Here is a 20,522-nt window from a genome sequence, read left to right as displayed (position 1 = left end):
AAATTTCATACTTTTAGTTTAAATTAGTATATATCAAAAAAATTTATATGTTACGAGTAAAATGAAGGATTTAACTTTTTGAAAAAAAAAAAAAAAAACAAAGGTTGAGAATGTGATATGGTATAAAAATAATCTTCAGACCAATGAAATTTATTAACAACAAAATGTATTTAAAAGTAAAAGGATGGCAAAAAAATTAAATTTTATTCTAAAAGTTATCTTTATATTTTTTGACCGGTCTAAAAATTGAAAATATTAATCTAAGAAAATTTAAATTATCTTTTTGATATTTAATTCTAAAAAATTAATTCTCATTAATAAATTTTTATAACCTAAAGTTTTATTTCTAAAAAAAATTTATTTAATAAAAATATAAAATGTACTAATTACTATACTTATCAAAACTTATAAAAAAAAAAAAATTATCTTCTCTGTATGTTTCTTTGTATGTTTTTGTCATATATTATTTCTTCAATGTTTTTTTTTAAAACCAAGCACTTTCAAAATTAAAAAATTATTATTTATTCAGACAAATATCAAATATTAATTGTAAAAAAGATTATTATTCTTTTAGAATTTCAATTGGTACCAAAAAGATAAAAATATGAATTTTAATAACAATTTGTTCTATATTTGAAAGTTATATTTAATTCAATTAATAAAATTGAATTCTAAATTTTATTTTATAATGTTTTTGTGTGAAAAATAGGAAATATATTTTAACTCAAAGGAGAAAAGTCAACAGCAGCAATTATTGGGAAAAAAAGTTGTAAGTGATTTTTTATAATGTTGAAAAAAATCATAATATATTTTTTTACTTCTATAATATTTTTGTTTCTCAAGCTGTTACAATCTTTTAAATTATTGCTTCTCATATCATATACTAATATTTTAGAATTATCTATCATAATAAAGTTTATTCTTGCCTTCATTATTGATGTGCAATTTTTTTAACGTCCAATTTTTTTCTTGATTTGAGATGAACATTATTTTTTTTAATCAAATTATAAAATATTTATTCAATTCATAAAATTAAACAAATTTTCACCATAACATAACATTTAAAAAAATGTGATTGAAGCATTTCAACAAGATTCAAGAAAAAAGATGTTATACAAAGATTTGCCTGAAGAAAAAAAGGCAGAAATTCGTCGAAAAGCTAGAGAAAGATATGCTCAGAAAAAAGCTGCGAAGAGTAGTTTGATTGGGCTATTAAATTTAGAGCCATCCAACATAGATCAAGTCATTACATCTATTGATAGAACATCCAATGATTATCAGTCACAGATCTGGAATGCCGAAAATTGTAATTTCCAACAGACACAACAGAAAAGATGTCGTATTTCTGTTATTAACAACAACAGTGATGGAATTTCTTCCTTGCAAGGAGCATCTGTTTCTACAGACATCAATCTCTCAATGACAGATTCAGATGAATCTACATTTTCAAATTCTATGTCAGACTCTCCGATGATTCTAAATTCTTATTTAGATTCATCCAATGAAAGTTCAACAAATGCACAGATTCAAACACAAATATCTGAACATTTAACAATCCAACAGGTTTAATATTTTTTTCACTATTCTGTTTGTTATTTTGTCATATTCTTTTTATCAAAGAATAATCTTCTCGCTCAAATAGGATCCTTCTATTTTGCAAATACAATCAGCTTTTCAAAGGACCTCAACGACGACATATTTAGGTAAGTTAAAAAACAACAAATTTTATTTTTTTTAAACATTTTATCCTAATTCATTTTTTTTCAATTTTAAGATAATAATTTAACAATTATTATTTCATCAACTCTAAACAATTTTCTTTGATTATATTTTTGAATCAACTTAATAGGTACAAGAGGTCGTCGCTCTTTTACACATAGGCATATATTACAAAATGTTCCATTTGAAGCTTCTTTCTTGCCAAATATGCCATCTTGTAGACATTGTAAAGCAAAGAAATTTTTCCATGAAACCAACAACTTCTGCTGTGCTGATGGATCAATCTCTTTGGCAACAAATGCTGTTCCTGAACAACTGTATAGACTGTTTGTTTCAAACGATCCTAAGTCTATCCAATTTCGGACATACGTTCGAACATACAATAATAAATTTGCTTTTACATCTTTTGGAGTTAAATTTGATAGAAATTTGAGTCAGAGAAACAGAAGTATCTATACATTTCGAGTTCAAGGTCAGATCTATCATTATCTTTCTGATTTAATTCCTTCAAACGGTCGGCCTTCAAATTTACAGTTATATTTCTATGATATTGAACATGAATTCGAAAATCGTATTGTTGATTCAACAAGAATGGATCCATCAATTATTGCACAGCTCATGGATATTCTTCGTGTCAATCCATATTGTACATTTTTCCGTTCTCTTGGGGATCTACCAAGTTTGGAATATCAAAAAATACGCATCAGATCTGATCCTGGTTTAGATCAACGAGTATACAATGCTCCTACATCATCAGAAGTTGCAGCAATTTGGGTTGAAGATGACACTCTAGAGCAAGTAACACCTCGTGACATCTTTGTTTATAACCATGTTGGTGGAAGTCACATAGTTCAATATTATTTTGGATGTTATGATCCACTTCAATATCCATTGTTATTCCCTTTTGGCGATATTGGATGGCATCAAGGTATACAAAGAATCAACAGACGAGGAGGATCTATATCTAATCATACTCATCCTGCACAATCAATTGATCCACACCAATCAATATCTGCAGAAGAATTACTTAGACGAGAAGAACAAGGTTATATACACCACTCCAAATGATTTATATATTTCATCTACAATTTATATATTAAAATATATAAATTACTAAATTTTTAACTATGATTTTCTGTAGTGTTGAGGAGAAACAGAAAAGATCCATTTGTTTCATGCCGTGAATACTATTGTTATAAATTACAAATCAGAGAAGATGTCAATTCAATTCTTCTACTGTCTGGTCGATTGTTTCAACAATTTGTTGTTGATATGTATATTAAAATTGAAACATCAAGATTAGATTATTTTCGCAGTAATCAACAACATATTCGATCTGAATTGTATCAAGGCATTGTAGACAGTATCAGTGTTGGAGAAACAAATGCTTCTAGAATTGGAAAACGCTTGATTCTACCATCATCTTTTATTGGAGGTCCAAGAGATATGCAAAAAAGATACATGGAAGCAATGACTTTAGTTCAGCGGTATGGAAAACCAGATATCTTTCTAACAATTACATGCAATCCAAATTGGAAAGAAATCTCAGCAGAGTTGAAACCACATGAAGAGACTCAAAATCGTCCTGATTTAATAGCTCGAATCTTCAGAGCAAAATTAGAAGAATTGAAGTATCAACTATTCAAACGAGAGATATTTGGAAAAGTTTCAGCGTATGTTTATGTCATTGAACATCAGAAAAGAGGACTTCCGCATGCACATTTTTTGATCATCTTACATCGAGATTGGAAATTATATACACCAGAATCTTTTGATCAGATTGTTTCTGCAGAATTACCTGACAAAGACAAGAATTTGCATCTATATACAGCTGTTATAAAACATATGATGCATGGACCGTGTGGAGCCTTGAATCCAACAAACGTGTGCATGAAAAAGAATGGTCATTGTAAGAATAATTATCCAAGACATTTCGTGCCAAACACAACCATTGGGAATGATTGTTTTCCAATATATAAACGATCTAACGATGGAAGAACTGTGAAAATCAGAGGTCATGATTTAGATAATCGTTGGGTTGTTCCATACAATTCTTATTTGCTTGCAATGTTTGACTGTCATATTAATGTAGAAATTTGTTCTACAATAAAGGCAGTTAAATATCTTTACAAATATATTTACAAAGGTCATGACCGTGTTGCCTTTAATTTGGTTTCTGAACAACCAAATCAACAAATTGATGAAATTCAACAATTCCAATCAGCTCGATGGATTGCTCTGCCAGAAGCAATGTGGAGAATATACGGATTTATTATCAATGAAGTACATCCAGCAGTTTACAGCTTGCATTTACATCTTGAAAATCAGCACCAAGTAACATTTCGAGCACATGAAAACTTGAACAATGTGATCAGTTCTGATCTTTCTGCAAAATCAATGTTAACAGAATTCTTTTCAACAAATCGAGTTGATGAAAATGCCATAAAGTTGTTGTATAAAGAATTTCCAGAATTTTATGTTTGGAGTCAACAATACAAAATGTGGACAGTTCGAAAGAAACAGATTGTTATAGGCTGAATTGTGACAGCAAATCCTTCTGAAGGTGAGAGATATTATTTGCGAATTCTATTAAATCATATAAGAGGTCCTTTATCATTTGATGACCTCAAAACAGTCAATGGTGTTTTGGCCACTACATTTCGTGAAGCTGCTACAATGCATGGTTTATTAGAAAGAGATGACAGTGTAGAAGAATCTTTACAAGAAGCATCTCTATATCAAATGCCTTCTAATTTGCGTCAGCTATTTGCAACTATCTTGGTCTACTGTAATCCAACAAATCCAAGATATCTTTGGGAACATTTTGAACAAGACATGTCAGCTGATTTTCAATTAACTGAAGATTCTCAATCAAATGTCAGAATGCAAGTTTTACGCTCCATCTTCATGACACTTGAATCAATGGGTAGAGACATTAATTCATTCCAACTTCTTGATCGAAACATTCATTTTGATGAAGATGAATTTTTGTCCAGAGAGATTGATGATGAACTAGCTGTTTTTATTCCAGAAGAGGATCTCACTGCATCAACACTACTTAATCGAGAACAACAAATTGTTTACAATTTGGTTATAGAAAAGATTTTCTCAAATCAAAGTGCTGCATTTTTTATAGATGGGCCTGGCGGAACTGGAAAGACATTTTTATACAAAGCACTTCTTGCAACAATAAGATCAAGACATTTAATTGCTCTTGCAACTGCTTCATCTGGTGTAGCTGCATCAATTCTACCTGGAGGTCGAACAGCACATTCACGATTTAAAATACCTCTAGACAATAACAAAAATTCCATATGCAGTGTTAGCAAACAAAGTGGACTCGCAAAACTGCTACAAATAACAAAATTGATTATATGGGATGAAGCTCCTATGTTAAGAAAAGAAGCAATAGAAGCATTAGATAGAATGTTGAAAGATGTCAATGATTCAGAACTATCTTTTGGTGGAAAAGTTGTTGTATTTGGAGGAGATTTTCGCCAAATTTTACCTGTTGTTCCAAAAGGAACAAGACAGCAACAAATTGACGCTAGCTTGGTTTCTTCTTATCTGTGGCCCACATTAACAAAAATTCGTCTGACTGAAAATATGCGCGCAAGATTGGATCCAGATTTTTCAAACTATATATTGGAATTAGGCAATGGAATGCCACCAATTACAATCGATGAACATGTCAAAATTCCTACAGCCATGTTAATTCCATATCAGAATGATACTGCTTCTTTGGATCAATTATTAGATGCTGTTTTTAATGATATCTCAGAATATTCGGCAAATATTTCAAGCATGATGAACCGTGCCATATTGACACCGAAGAACAGTTATGTAGATGAGATAAACAATTTGTTGATACAGAGATTTCCAGGAGATATCATCAACTATTACAGTTTTGATGAAACAATTGATGCATCTGAACAAGCAATCATGGAAGATTTCTTAAATACATTGACTCCAAATGGATTCCCTCCACACCAACTATTGCTCAAACAGAATTGTCCTATCATGTTGCTTCGAAATATTAATCCTTCTGAAGGATTATGCAACGGAACACGACTGATTTGTCGTAATTTTGATCATAACGTCATTCATGCAGAAATTGCAATTGGCCATCAAACTGGCAAAAAAGTTTTTATTCCAAGGATCCCTTTTTTGCCCAAATCTGATGAAAATAGTGGTTTTCCATTCAAAAGAACTCAATTTCCTATTATATTAAGCTTTGCAATGAGTATAAATAAATCGCAAGGGCAAACGTTAGATTTTGTTGGAATATATCTACCTCAGCCAGTTTTTTCACATAGACAGTTATATGTTGCTTTATCAAGAGCGAAGACTATTTCTGCAGTCAAAATTTTAATACGACCAATCTCAATGGAAGAACCAGAGAATAATTCTACAAAAAATATTGTATATACAGAATTATTATCAATTGCAGCTTCCGATTGAAATTATACAGGTAATTAAATATTAATTTTATAATATATTTTTATCTCTAAAAGTAAATTATAAATTCATTGTTTTTTATATTTATTTCATTAATTTGTTGTTTTTATATTGCATTTTTAGTAATTTTATTTTTTATATATTACTTTTTTATTACAACACTTACACATTTTTCGTTGTTGTTGTAATTTGCAGCTTTTCAAGATGCGGCCAATTTTCACATCAATCAAAGATATTTCTCCAGCCGTAAAAAACTGGAAAATCAAGATGGTTGTCGCAGAAAAATCGCCCAAAAGAACTGCACAACACTCACCAGTCAAATACCAAAATTTGACATTAATCGATCAAGAGGTATAATATCTATTTTTACAATTTCTCTTTTATTACACAAATTTAACTAAATATTAAAATATTTATATTTTCTATTATTTACATTTTCCTCATATTTAATTCTATTTTATTTTCAAATTTATTTTTATTTTTTTTAAAACCAATCATTTCAAAATCATTTAAAAAAAATTATTATAAAAAATTCTTACTTAAATTTTTTCATATAATGCAGGGAAATCGGGTTCAAGCAACCATGTTTGAAACAGATATCGATTCAAGAAAAAATTCTCTGCATATCTTTCGGTCATATTATATCACAAATGCATTTGTCAAACCACTGGATCCTAAATTCAGAACAGAATCATATGAATTTCAATGGATTTTAAATTCCAAAACAATCATTGAAGAAGTACCAAATGATGAAACACATTTAGAGCTACCAAAATTCAATTTCATCTCTATTGATCAATTAGATCCTTACAAAGACTCAATTGCAGAAATAGGTAAATTCTTATTTGTTTTAAATTTTTTTTTGCCAATTAATTAACAGTTTGTATATTTTTAATCAGATCTACTGGCAGTTGCAATTCAAATCAGGCCATCCAAAGAGATAACATTAACAAATGGACCAATTACCATTCAAGAAATTTACGTCATAGATCAGAGGTAAGAAAATCTATTAATTTTTATTTTCAAAATTATTTTTGAATTTAACATTTATAAAATTTTTATTAATTGTTTTCTTTGATATTTTATAGTTTAAATCCAGTCAACTTAACTATGTGGGGACGCTTTGTGAAAGATGAATGCCAAAAAATTTCCGAAATAATTGAAAAAAAACCAATCATCCTTGCAACAAAACTGAAAGTTCGGTCATATAATGGTATCTTCAATAATTTTTATTGTTAAATATTTTTATAAATAATATATTTTTTAAATAATAATACTCAATATTTATAATGCAGGTTTGTCCTTATCATCACGACCAACAAGTGTCTTCACAATTAATCCTGATCTTCCTGACGCAGAACAACTACAAAAATGGTAATTAATCTTTATACAATTTTTCATAATTTTTTTTATTACTTTCTAACTTTTACTTTCCTTCCATATCAATTTATTTATTTTCAAAATTCTTCATGTGCATATATTCAATATTTAAATTATTTCTTTTTTCATCTTTTTTAAGGGCAACAATTAATGATGCAATCCTAGATAAAATTATTACAAAATCATTGACATCTCCGCCTGCATCATTATCATCAATTGGTCTGCGAGAAATAACAAAAAATTGTGATGTTGCTGCATTGATGAAAAGTTTACAACCGATGGAGGTAAAATACTCTTCTTTACTACCAATTTCAAATTGTTACTCATATATTCTATCTAACATATTGTTTATTATATGTTACAGAAAGCAAAATTCTGAATCAAAGCAAAAATAAACATCATCAATTTTCGCCAAATATTTTTTTATATGTCTTGCATCAATTGTAATAAAGGAACTGGACATGAGCACAATGAAAGTTTCCTCTGTTACCACTGCAAATACCAAACTGTTGCTCAACCACGGTATATATTTTTAAATTTTATCATCTAATAATTCACTCTAGAAATTTTAAATATACTTCTTTTTATCAATTTTAACAAAAAATCATACTCTAATTATTTCTAGGTGTCGAGCATATGTTGAACTTGATGATGGGACAGGAAAATTACCTACAGTGATATTTGGCGAAATTGCTGAGGAAGCATTAGGTTATTCTGCAATTGATTTCATGAATCACAATGGAGAGGTAAATTTTTTTGTTTATGTAGTTTCTATAGCTAACATAAAAAAAAAAAAAAATTACTTTTTTATCATGATAAAATACTAATCATTTTTTTATTTTTATTTTTTTATCAATTAATTATATAGAAATTTATTTATTCTCTAATTTCATTAAATATAAAACATATAGGAGCATCTGCGATTTATTGAGAATCTTGCAGTACAAGTTTCAGAAAAACAGTGGATGCTCCAACTTACTGCAGATCCAGAAATATTCAATCAGCAACAACACAAAAATTTTAATGTTCTCTCTATTGGCCCTGTCCAATTTGGTCCAGAACTATAATGATCATGCAGTAGAAAAACAAAATCTTGTTTATATTTCTGTTTTTTTGTTTAAATATTGTCTGAACAAATTTTTGTATGAAGCAACGAAAACAAACAACTAAGCAAACGTGCACAGCACGTTTAGCCTCCCCGTGTATATATATATATATATATATGCAGAGACACAAGAATATGCAAAGCTAAACCCCGCCACCGAAAACCTTAAACCTTAACCTAAACTGCTTGCTTCTCTTTCTCTATCTATTCCCCGCCGATACTCTCAGTTTTAGAGCGCATTCTCTTAGAGAGAGAGAGAGAGAGAGTCTCGGTGAAGTAAAAGGCCCGAGCTTTATAGTTCTTTGGTTTGATTTTGATTATTCAATGGCTTTATATCTTCTATATGAGTCTGCTTCTGGGTACGCGCTGTTCCTCGCGCATGGCCTCGACGAGATCGGGCAGAACACAGAGGCGGTCCGGAATTCCGTGTCAGACCTGAACCGTTTTGGGAAGGTCGTACAGCTCACTGCTTTTCACCCTTTCGAGTCCGCCCTCGACGCCCTCAACCAGTGTAACGCCGTCTCCGAAGGTGATCTTGTCTTCAAACTTCGATTACTCTTTTGGCTTCTGGTTCTTCGTTATTCCAGTAAACTTTTTCATGGATTTTCGCCCTTTTTCATGCTCAATATGTCGTGGCTATGTTTCGTTCGTGTTACCTATAGTGGGTAAACTTCGATTCCGCTTGTTGGTTGGCTATGAGACATGTGGAAGTTGATTTTTTTTTTTTTTTGTGGTTCCTTTCCTCCCCTGCTCTATGTTTCACAGGCTTGCTAGCTGTTACTTGAAGTATAACCACTCTGTTGTTTCTGGATTTCTCATGCGCCTCCTAGCACTGCTATTAGTGTCCACTTTTGGGAATTGTGGGCACTTCATCATTGCACCTTTTTTTGGTTATTTGACCCTGCTGTGACTTTAAAAATTGAATATTTGTTCTCGTGATATTCAGGATTTAATGTATGAGAAACCAAAGTAACATGCTTGTTTTATGCTGCTTGAGCATTGGCAATGGCCTATGCATCTTCATATGGTCTACATTAGAAGATGAATATATTTGCATATTACTATTCATATGGTCTTCATATGGTCTACCCTATTCATGGTCTAACTTATCAAAACAAAAAAAATATTTGCATAATATCCCTCTAAATTGGTCTATATTAGATTATGCATATTCAAAATTTTGCATAACTATGAGTAGTGTTTATTCAAGTTTGAAGAAGCACAATTCACTCTTCAAACATTATTTTACTATTTTTTCTCTCTCCTACCCATTAAAATCAATTTTGTGAAATTTGTATTAAGATGATTTTGATATATTAAATTTATATTAAGTTGATGATACAAAGTATTTTTTTAGTATATATTAATATTTATTGATAAAAGTGGTCATTTTGATATATAAAATTGGTGATATTTAGATATATGGAATTTGTATTTTTGAGCACATTGTGTTAATTGTAAAATATATAAAAATAATAATTTTAAGAAATTTTTTTTTTATTATTATTTGGTTAAAAAATGCATAATCCAATGTGGGAGTTTTTCTTTATATGCAAAATCAATCTTCAAAAGTTGTGATTTTGAAGATGCATATAGAGAAGCCAATGCTAGTGCTCCTGCTTTTCTGTTTTCTTTGGTTTCCAATGATGGGTAAAAATGCCCATTTGAAACGTCATATCTATTCATAACAATGGCTTTATGGGCTTTCCTTTGGTGCTTAAGGTGACATATTATTTGCTCAGTAGTTTCTTTTGGGTTTCAGGAATAATGACTGATGAGTTGAGAAGCTTCTTGGAGCTTAATCTCCCGAAAGTCAAGGAAGGTAAGAAGACAAAGTTCAGATTAGGAATAACGGATACCAAGATAGGGTCACATATACATGAGGCGACTAAAATACCTTGTGAAAGTGGTGACTTTATTCACGAACTTCTACGTGGTGTGCGGCTACATTTCGATAGGTTTTTGAAGGACTTAAAGGTATACATTTGTCTTTGATATCGAGCTTTTAATTTTGTATGCCCCTTTTTTGTTCAAAAAAATGAACCTTTTTGTCTTTTGATAGACTTTCTTTCTCCTCTTGAATTTTATAGCCTGGAGACTTGGAAAAAGCCCAACTTGGTCTGGGTCACAGTTACAGCCGCGCAAAAGTCAAGTTCAATGTAAACCATGTTGACAATATGGTGATTCAAGCTATCTTCCTTCTCGATACTCTTGATAAGGACATCAATTCTTTCTCCATGAGGGTCAGGTATGTTCTTGAAACCTCTATAGAAACATTTTATGAACTTGAAACTACCATTCTTGTGGTCCCATACAGTCCACACTGGGTTCCTTTTGTGTCCTCCTGGGTGGCTTCTTTGGTATTCTCTCAATTCATGAATTTTATTATCATGGTGGAAAAATCGGGGATAATCTATTGGTTTGCGGACGTCTAAAGTGGTTTTTTTTGTTCCTCTAATGCAATTAATTATCTTGTTTTTTATCCCATCAATGCAGAGAGTGGTACTCATGGCATTTTCCCGAATTGGTAAAGATTGTCAGTGACAACTATCTATATGCCAAAGTTGCAAAATATATAGAGGATAAGTCAAAGTTGTCTGATGACAGCATCCCAGGCTTAACAGATGTAGTTGGAGATGAAGATCGGGCAAAGGAAATTGTTGATGCTGCCAAGGCTTCTATGGGTAGAAATCTCATATTTAAATTGCTTGTTACCCTTATATTGTCCTCTATTTCACATGGGTTTTATTTTTTATATGTTTTTTTTTCACATGGGTTTTATTTATTTTTTTCTCTGTTCAGGACAGGATTTGTCCCCAGTTGACTTGATTAACGTCCACCAATTTGCACAGAGGGTAATGGACCTATCTGATTATCGGAGGAAGCTTTATGATTATCTGGTTGCGAAGATGAGTGACATTGCACCTAATTTGGCGTCTTTAATTGGTGAAGTTGTTGGTGCGCGCTTGATTTCTCATGCTGGTAGTCTTACAAATTTGGCTAAGTGCCCTTCTTCCACCCTTCAGATCCTTGGGGCAGAGAAGGCACTTTTCAGGTGTTTCACTCATTACTTGGTATTCTCTTATGTGAAGAATTGCTGCTGACTTGAAAAGGCTGGAATCATAAATTTGAAACCGGTTCATTTTCTTTCCACTACCTTGGATTTCCATCCTTGAGATATAATAATAAAATCCATGCCTTGTCAATGTTGTGCATGGATGTCTTTGATTCTGTTGTATTTCTTCTGATGATGCTATTTTGAATGAAAATTATTTCTAAGTCATTTTAAGTCAGTCCATCATTTTTCGTTATCTTCAGGGCATTGAAAACTAGAGGAAACACACCCAAGTATGGTCTGATATTCCATTCATCTTTCATTGGTCGAGCATCAGCAAATAACAAAGGAAGAATGGCTCGTTTTCTTGCGAACAAGTGTTCTATTGCATCACGCATCGACTGCTTTGCAGGTTTTTATTTATTTTTTCATTCAGCAATCTCTGGGTAAACACAACTAGAATCTCTCACCTCCCCCCCCCCCCCCCCCCCCCCACCCCCTCCTCCCCCCTCCCCCTCCCTCTCCCTCTCTTCCTCTTTATCTCCTCTTCCTTCTGTCAAAAGAATTGATTTTGTTGCCTTATTTTGTGGTGCAGACAGTGGAACTACTGTTTTTGGGGAGAAACTTCGTGCACAAGTTGAGGAGCGGCTTGATTTTTATGACAAGGGTGTTGCGCCTCGCAAAAATATTGATGTGATGAAAGATGCAATTGAAAATGCTCAAAACAAAGGTACGATAGTGCCTTAGATTTATATATATGAATTCAGAGTCATTATTTGGAGGGGGCATTATGGTTTCACATGCATTTTGGCAAGACAAACTTGATGTGACCTCTAGCCCATTGAAATTGCACCAGGAATTCTGGTTGCAACATTACACATGGTTGCATCATAACACATTTCTAATTGTTTGGAAACAATTAAGAAGCATTCACTTGCATTGGAATTGTTGTTACAATACCTTCTGATCGTGGCAATTATGTTTTGGTGTTTGAAGCATGTTGTTTCAGTACATTGGGATACCCATATAATTACAATAAGTTTTTGGTTCTCCTGGTGGTATCAGTTGTGACTGGATAGGATGGCATTTTGCAGGTGCAGAGATGGAAATTGAAGAAGTTCCTACAGAAGCATCAGGAAAGAAGAGTAAGAAAAAGAAATCAAAAGCTGCAGCTGCAGAGAATGGTGAGCCTATGGCCGAAGATAACCCAACTGCTGTTTCAAATGACGAAGCTTTGGAGGATTCTAAATCAGAAAAAAAGAAGAAAAAGGAGAAGCGCAGGATGGATCAGGAGCTGGAGCAACAGGAGGGCCAAAACGCCCTGCAAAATGGAACAGATAAAAAGAAGAAAAAGAAGAGCAAGAATGAAGATGGAGGGGAGCTGCAGTCCGCCGATGATGGTAAAAGGAAAAAGAAGAAGTCAAGAAGCGAAGATGCTGACTGAACTTTAAAAGCTTTGCAAATGTTGCACTTTGTCTTAACCCAATTTTGTGTGAGACCACTCTTTTATGTGTATTTTTACCCTTAAATTCAAGTTTGTTTACTTTGGGACACCACTCTTTTTAACACTGCAGTTCTCCTACATCGTATATATGAATGAATCTTTGGTTGGCGGTCCCTCGTTTGTTTATTGACATGAGATGAGTTGTAATAAAAGTTAAAAGTTGAATAAAATATTATTAGAATATATTTTTTTAATATTATTTTTATTTTAAGATTTAAAAATTTTATTTTATTTTTTGTAAGAATTTAAAAAAATTGTAATAATGAAATGAGGTGAAAATAGTTGTGAAAAGAAGTGAGAACTTGTATCTCCCTTATATATGACCATGGAGTGGATCTTTGGTCTATCATGGCTAATATATAATTAGGGTCGAATGAACGGATGACGTTATGGTCGGATGCTACTTTCACATAGATTGAGATTTATCATCTAAATATTTTTGGCATGTTGCTCTGCAAGCAATGAGTGCCACGGACGAAAACAAAGCAAGCAGGGGAATTCAATCCTTTGATATAAACTGATAAGAAAATTAGTGGACAGCGGAATGGAGTATATAAATTGTAAAAGGAAAATGTTATTTGTAATTACATAATAATACGTGTTGTAGTGTGAGTTATTGATATATTAAAGTAAAATTATAAGTGAAATTGTAATATAGAAAGAGAATTGTGTACCCTTTGACCAACTAGAGAATGAAGATATCGATTTGGTACCACACCAAACAACCAACTGGAAGTACATGTAGCTCGTTTCTCCCTATCACAATCTTTCAACCGAAATTTTGTCTATTTAAGAATAAAAGTATTTCATCTCATATTATCATTATAATTTAAAAAAAAATTGGGAAACTCGCAATGCAATTATGGCAAGCCTGATTTTGATTCCAATGCTGTGAACTTCACAGGCTTTGGTTAAAAACTAGGTATTGGTGTTGGTGGTGCTAAGCTCTACAATCTAGAGATAGAATTTTATGACTTGAATATTTTTTTTACAATTTGGGGTTTATATAATGTATCTAATTTTCTGTTTTGTATGCTTGAGTGAGGTTATGGAAGGAGACGTATAATTCACGTGATATAATTTAATTTATAAAATTTAAATTTTTAAATTTATTTTTCAAAATAAATTATTCTATATAAATAATATATGATGTAAACATCTTATGATAGAATTATTCGAATTAAGAGATGGTAGATCTAAAATTTGGAAATAATTAGATTAATTCAGTAAGACTAACAGATCAGATAAAACCAATTCAGTTTTAAGTGATTATTTTTATGTAATTAATTTGTGGAGGTAAAACTACTCTTTAAAAAAAATTCAACACGTGTCAATTCAAACCTCACTAAGGGTAGGACAGTCATTTCAAACACAACCCAGCAAGACCGCTGCTAGCCTGCTTGAGTTTGAAGCGTTGGAAGGTCCGAAGTCCGAACTAAAGTAAAGAACCTTAGGGCTCTTCTCACTCTTGTCCCTCTCCGATTGAACCAAGTCCTAGAGAGAAAAAAATCCTAATCCTTACCCCAAATGGCGACCAGTTCTGCTTCAGTGAACTTGGAAGATGTACCCTCCGGCGATCTCATGTCCGAGCTCCTCCGTCGCATGAAATGCTCGTCCAAGCCTGACAAGCGCCTTATTCTCGTTGGTATTTATATATTCAAACTTGGCACATTCATATGCGCTTACGCTATTCCATATATATATATATAGATATAGATATTTTCTCCTTTCTTTCTTTCTTTCTTTCTTCTGTTGAAAGTTTGCCGCTTGATGTTGAAATCCTTTCAGATCCATGGATTTTAATGTTTGAGGTGGAAAAGTATGATGCTTTTAGGGTTTTATTTAGATTCTAGCGGCTCTTTCTGCGAATATTTTACTGAGATGTTCGTTCTTGAATATGCTATGGGTTGGTTACCGAGAATGTGTAGGAAACAGTACTGCATAGAGGTTTTTGAATATGAGCGTTTTATAAATGAAGGAAACGGCCAATACATAGATAAACAAGGCGGGATTATGCAATTTGAAGGTGAAATATTATTGTTTTGGAATTAAGGTTAAGATAAAACAGCCAATAATGCTGTTATGCTAATATTGTCCTTTCCCGTTGTGGGATATTTTGTCATTTAGGATAGAGATGGTGATTGTGCATTTTATTTGCTGCGCACTATTTATGTTGCTATTAACATTATACTGTAAATTGGCTTTTCTTATCCTTTTCTTATCCCCTGATCTACAGGGTTGTGGTGAATGGGGTCGTGTATTGTAACAGCCTATTGAAGGCACAATAGCTCCAAAAAAGATTAGTTTCACGTACTAAGTAGTTAGTGTGAGACTTAGCACGTACTACTCTATTAGGGTTATTCATATTCCCTACGTGGGACTAGAATGTTGAAACTTCGCCTCTTGAACTCCTGATGTCCTCGTTAAGAGTCATATTATGCAGTGCTACAGTTTCACATGGCTGGTTTTAATAGGTGGATCTGATACCTTATTTAATGATCTAGAGAAAAGCACTAGCCATTTCTATCCTCTAACTCCAAAAGACTAGTCAATTTGAAGTTTTCCTGGAATCTCTTATAAAAGCATAGTTTCACCTAGTAAGTAGCCAACACAGGATTTTGCACCATCACTACCTTTATAACCTACCCACATTATGTGGGTGATTTATATTCTCAATGTGGGACTGGGGTGTTACATGTATCCTTAGTTTACTCCACATGAGTGGGTCCGAAGCACCTTGCCTTGACAATGGTTCTATGCCATTAAAAAAATCATGCCAAGTCTATAACGTTATGTTCGGAAACAAAGAATTGAAGAAAACTCTCTCTAACATATTTGAACTCTCAATCCAAGCTTGTCTACACCAAAAAAATCTGAGAAATAATTTTCATCTAAATCTCTTACCTCAATTTTCGTAATTAACAAAAACAAAAACAACTTCCACAAAAAGAAAAAACCCAGTCACAAGAATTGACTTCCCACTAGCTTTTCTAACCCCGATAAAAACATGCCTTAAAAGCTTTCTTGATTTAAATACCTTTTTAACGGGTCCCAAAACTGTCCCAAAGTCATGAAAAATAAAAGTTTAGAAAACCTCAAGAAAATCTTATATCTAAATATACCCGAAGTCATCATTTGTATATGAAAATTTACCGTTGATAACAATAATAATAGTGAACTTAGATATTGTGAGGTCAATGGGGGAGGGGGGATCTTGGAGAAACAAAGAAATATGTGGTAGAAAGAAACCTTAAACTTTAGTTGCAATTTCCAGCTGCTATGTTTAAAGTCTATACTATGGTGCCCCATCTGGGGATGTTGAAGTAATTGCTAGACATCAACTATACGTTTTTTCCTTTTCACTTCAATACACATAATTTGCTCTCCCAACCCATGCACAGCTGTATAGAAGGAAGAAAATGGAAAAATGATTAGTGTCAGTGCATTTTAACTGTTGGAAACTTGACTCTGAGAAAGAGATGACATAATGCCTAGTTTTTTCAAGGATTTTAACTTTAGTTTGTCATTGTTGCCTATTTTTGACTGCATGCTGTTTGCTCTTAGCTGTTCTCTCTTAGAAATATCAAGGTGCCATAACACGAGTGTTTAATTTGGCAGACAAGTTTCATATTCATAAGCATGAAAAATTGTTTGATGCAGGTCCACCTGGATCAGGAAAGGGTACTCAATCACCTATTATTAAGGACGATTACTGCTTGTGCCACTTAGCTACTGGTGATATGTTAAGAGCCGCTGTTGCTGCAAAAACCCCGCTTGGGGTTAAGGCTAAAGAGGCTATGGACAAGGTAGAACTTTTTTAATATATTGTTTTCCTGTAAGATTTGTTCTCTGTGCTTCTGCCCTAGTAAAAGGATTAAGGCTCTGTTGAGTTGAGTAGCTTAGGTTCCATCTTCCTTCTTATCTTAGATTATTGCTTAGAAGGTGTTACGAAACCATTTTGCAGGGAGAACTTGTTTCTGATGACTTGGTTGTTGGCATTATAGACGAAGCTTTGAAGAAGCCCTCATGTCAGAAAGGTTTCATTCTTGACGGATTTCCAAGAACTGTGGTCCAAGCACAGAAGGTGCCATATTTTCTTCTGTATATTGCTTAATTTTGCCTCACCTTGGTTAGTATGTTCAAATATATTTGTGTATTTGCACTTTTAACCATTCTTTTTTTCTCCTTTATATAGCTTGATGAAATGCTGGAAAAAAAGGGAGTCAAAGTTGATAAGGTGCTGAACTTTGCAATTGATGATGCAATCTTGGAGGAGAGAATTACTGGTCGCTGGATTCACCCATCCAGTGGTAGAACCTATCACACAAAATATGCACCTCCCAAAGTTCCGGGTGCCGATGATGTAAGGCTATTTCCTTTTTAATTCTTTTTGGTCTAAATATGTCATTGAAGGTTCTCTCATAGGAATCTTATCAACATCAAAGGTTCTCTCGTAGGATTCATGCACATAAAAATATTAGTGCTGAAACGGAGGCAGTAAAAGCCTTTATTTACTAATATTCAGTATGTTAATTTTAGTAAGCTCATACTGATGATCCTTTATGTGAACTTTAGTGCTATATATCAACATGTTACTTGCTTTTTTATTTATAAGTAACTTACACTTCTTACTTATATATATAAAAAAAAATAAAAATAAAAAAAAAAAAAAGAAAAAAAAAAAAAAAGAAAAAAGAACAGTAACTTAAACTTCTCGTTCTGGTCTTCAAGGTTACTGGAGAACCTTTGATTCAGCGCAAGGATGATACTGCAGCTGTTCTCAAGTCAAGGCTGGAGGGATTTCACAAGCAAACTGAACCAGTACTCTTTCTATCATCCCTTTGTGCAGTTTTTGAATTTGATTGCTGAACTCCAGATGAATGGAAATGTGAAATATTATTATGCTGGTTCTAGAACAAATAATTTAACAATCTGCTGTTTTTGTAGAACAAAACATTTGACAATAGTCACTATTGAAGTTTGACCTCATTCTTTTTATTTGTATATGTTCTGGAGTGTTGTGGTGAGAAGGTGGGGCGGGCATTGATGAAGTCATATCATTCCTTGTTTGTTTGGTTACCTATCAAAATTATTTTTCTATTGAGAACTGTAGTATGTCTTATTTAGGTGGTGATACACCTACAACTCTCTTACAACTACATTACAACTCATTTTACAATCAACCAATGCAATCATGCCATTTCGTTAAAAATGAATTTCAAAACTACCCTCCACTTCCCGGAGTTGTAAGGGAGTTGTAAAGTAGTTGTAAGTTGATCATTTTCCCTTTAATTATAAAGTGAACCAAGGCAAAAACTTGTGGTCATTATCTTATACAAATTGTTTGGAGGGTGGGTATGTATGACATAGCATTGGGGTTTGGAAGGAGTTTGTTGCTGATGGAGAGTTGGAAGGTTAAACAGGGATTTCTGGGCAAAGCTTGACTAACTTTCCTAATCCTAATAGTACTTATAAAATGAAATTATAAATCTAAATAGTTTGTTTTAATGTAAATAATATTAAGTGGATGATAACCTTGACACCTTTTATCTGGGAAAAACATCCTTCCAGGTTTAATGGTGGATAATAACTTTTACCGAACTTTCTTCTTGCATCATTCATCTTTCGTAGCCTTCAAATGACTTTTACTAGGATCTGTAATGATCTAATAGAATTGCTCGCATTTGGAATGCAGGTCATTGATTATTATTCCAAGAAGGGAATTGTTGCCAATCTTCATGCAGAAAAACCTCCCAAAGAGGTCACAACTGAGGTTCAGAAGGTGCTCTCTTCGTAAAAGCGGTCTCCCTCCTATAGAGGGATGGATGACTTTCGTTAGAAAGTTAGTGTTATTGCCCCTTTTTATTCTAAATACACTGTTGAATTTTCTGACTAATATGCTTCACTCGATTTTTGCAAACTGCACATGACGGCTGCTGTCAACTCTTTGAGGTTTAATTTCTTTTCCTATACATAATATAAAAGCGTGGAACTGCACGCAGGTGGTACACTTTTTCTGTTTTGTTGACAATCTTTCTCCTTCTGATGTATATTTACTGGTTGCCCACTGGTATCAGTGCTTGCCTGAGGTATTTTACCTGTGATTTTGATCTTTACCTGAAATTTATTAATAATTCCTGTTAATGGAAAAATGAGTGTGTTATAGTACTATTTCTTTATGCGTACATAGTCCAAAACCTTCATTTAGTCGATCAAACTACAGCCCATTAAATTACGAGGTTTCAAGTGTGATGGGATCATGGGAAGTACCAGCTAGAATTAGTCTGAGTTGCTATGGAGCTTTACATATATTTTGCAGCTAGAATTAGTTTGCATTTGTTACTTGTAAAAAAAATATTTTGCATTTGAAATTGAGAACTTGTCAATCAGAGTGTTGAGTGATTTGGTGTTAGCAGATTGGAAAGATAACATGAAAGTTTGATGGGGGACAAATGCAAACTGAAAAGGGAAAGGAAAGAAACGGAAAGGTGGACGGGGAAAACTCAAAATCATGAAAGTTTGTGGCAGGTTTCTAGACTGACTTTGAACAATAGGTACCCTTCAGTGGAGTTTACCACATTATCAATTCATAAATATATCTGATATGGTCACGGCAATGTTGTTTTTTAATTCTTGATTTTGTGATCTTCAATGGTGTGATTGATGCAACATATTTTAATTGGCTTCATAAATCAATTATTTAAATGAGGCTAAATAAAATGTTGGAGATGACAGAATTAGGATGAACAACAATTTTCCGTGAGCAGGTATTTGAGCTGTAGATACTACTCTAGGCATTTTATGATCCAAAGTTAAGTGTTAAAACAACCTGTAAAATAGCCGAGTTCCCAAAAACTGTGACATTGATTATGGGCCTGTGTGGGGTTGAGGTAAGAGTTTAAAAAGTGTTTAAATAGTTTTAAAAGTTTTTTAATAGAAAAATTAGATTGTTTTATTATTATATATAAAAGTATTTTTAATCTCAAATAAATTAAAAAGTACGTTTGAGAAAAAAATATCATTTTGATGTTTTTCTTCAAACGTGATTTTTCAGATAATACAAAACATAATTTGAAGTTTAAAAAGACTATCAATGGACGAAAATCTTCATATAATTTTTACATAAATATAACTTTTAAAGATATGGTCATAATATTTAAAAATTAAAATAATCGTTATTTTTACTTTAGAAAATATTTTTTTAATTTGTTTTTAAACAAATGTAACGTGCTTGAAAATGTTTTAAATATATGGTTATCAAACATTAAATAACTTTTTAATAATATAACTTATTATTTAAC

The 20,522-nt window shown here is 32.6% G+C and overlaps 3 protein-coding genes across 4 annotated transcripts; all 3 read left to right on the top strand.

Annotated features, from left to right (window-relative positions):
• Positions 1-1,107: 1,107 nt before the first annotated feature.
• On the top strand, positions 1,108-4,257 carry LOC122289315. Its single transcript, XM_043096299.1, has 4 exons — positions 1,108-1,563; positions 1,621-1,703; positions 1,941-2,764; positions 2,861-4,257. Exons 1-4 carry the CDS (start codon positions 1,108-1,110, stop codon positions 4,255-4,257), a joined length of 2,760 nt encoding a protein of 919 aa, XP_042952233.1.
• Positions 4,258-8,784: 4,527 nt separating this feature from the next.
• Positions 8,785-13,334, top strand: LOC122289880 (nucleolar protein 56-like). Of its 2 annotated transcripts, none has more exons than XM_043097244.1 (8): positions 8,785-9,191; positions 10,425-10,639; positions 10,753-10,910; positions 11,159-11,346; positions 11,465-11,717; positions 11,981-12,129; positions 12,313-12,447; positions 12,812-13,334. In XM_043097244.1, exons 1-8 carry the CDS (start codon positions 8,987-8,989, stop codon positions 13,159-13,161), a joined length of 1,653 nt encoding a protein of 550 aa, XP_042953178.1. In that variant the 5' UTR covers positions 8,785-8,986; the 3' UTR covers positions 13,162-13,334. The 2 variants fall into 2 exon arrangements, with proteins under 2 accessions (XP_042953178.1, XP_042953179.1); XM_043097245.1 differs by lacking the exon at positions 8,785-9,191 and adding an exon at positions 10,168-10,377 and having other exon boundaries at positions 10,459-10,639.
• A 1,300-nt stretch (positions 13,335-14,634) lies between these two features.
• On the top strand, positions 14,635-19,243 carry LOC122289879 (adenylate kinase 4). The gene is made up of 6 exons (XM_043097242.1): positions 14,635-14,866; positions 16,882-17,027; positions 17,186-17,305; positions 17,417-17,584; positions 17,953-18,042; positions 18,917-19,243. The coding sequence occupies exons 1-6, from the start codon at positions 14,749-14,751 to the stop codon at positions 19,016-19,018; spliced, it is 744 nt and encodes a 247-aa protein (XP_042953176.1). The 5' UTR covers positions 14,635-14,748; the 3' UTR covers positions 19,019-19,243.
• Positions 19,244-20,522: the final 1,279 nt, after the last annotated feature.

This window comes from Carya illinoinensis, chromosome 12 (genome assembly GCF_018687715.1).
Source record: "Carya illinoinensis cultivar Pawnee chromosome 12, C.illinoinensisPawnee_v1, whole genome shotgun sequence".
NCBI lineage: Eukaryota > Viridiplantae > Streptophyta > Magnoliopsida > Fagales > Juglandaceae > Carya > Carya illinoinensis.
This window is presented reverse-complemented; position numbering and strand designations above follow the sequence as displayed.

What these genes read in the sequence shown, in the direction of transcription:
- LOC122289880 (XM_043097244.1), top strand. Translation starts at nt 8,987, where the DNA reads ATGGCTTTATATCTTCTATATGAGTCTGCTTCTGGGTACGCGCTGTTC. An exon ending in GGTTTTTGAAGGACTTAAAG is followed by an intron (nt 10,640 to 10,752) that starts GTATACATTTGT and finishes TGAATTTTATAG; the next exon opens with CCTGGAGACTTGGAAAAAGC. An exon ending in GCAGAGAAGGCACTTTTCAG is followed by an intron (nt 11,718 to 11,980) that starts GTGTTTCACTCA and finishes CGTTATCTTCAG; the next exon opens with GGCATTGAAAACTAGAGGAA.
- LOC122289315 (XM_043096299.1), top strand. Translation starts at nt 1,108, where the DNA reads ATGTTATACAAAGATTTGCCTGAAGAAAAAAAGGCAGAAATTCGTCGA. An exon ending in AACATTTAACAATCCAACAG is followed by an intron (nt 1,564 to 1,620) that starts GTTTAATATTTT and finishes TTTTTATCAAAG; the next exon opens with AATAATCTTCTCGCTCAAAT. An exon ending in CTCAACGACGACATATTTAG is followed by an intron (nt 1,704 to 1,940) that starts GTAAGTTAAAAA and finishes GCCATCTTGTAG; the next exon opens with ACATTGTAAAGCAAAGAAAT.
- LOC122289879 (XM_043097242.1), top strand. Translation starts at nt 14,749, where the DNA reads ATGGCGACCAGTTCTGCTTCAGTGAACTTGGAAGATGTACCCTCCGGC. An exon ending in CTGTGGTCCAAGCACAGAAG is followed by an intron (nt 17,306 to 17,416) that starts GTGCCATATTTT and finishes TCCTTTATATAG; the next exon opens with CTTGATGAAATGCTGGAAAA. An exon ending in AAGTTCCGGGTGCCGATGAT is followed by an intron (nt 17,585 to 17,952) that starts GTAAGGCTATTT and finishes CTGGTCTTCAAG; the next exon opens with GTTACTGGAGAACCTTTGAT.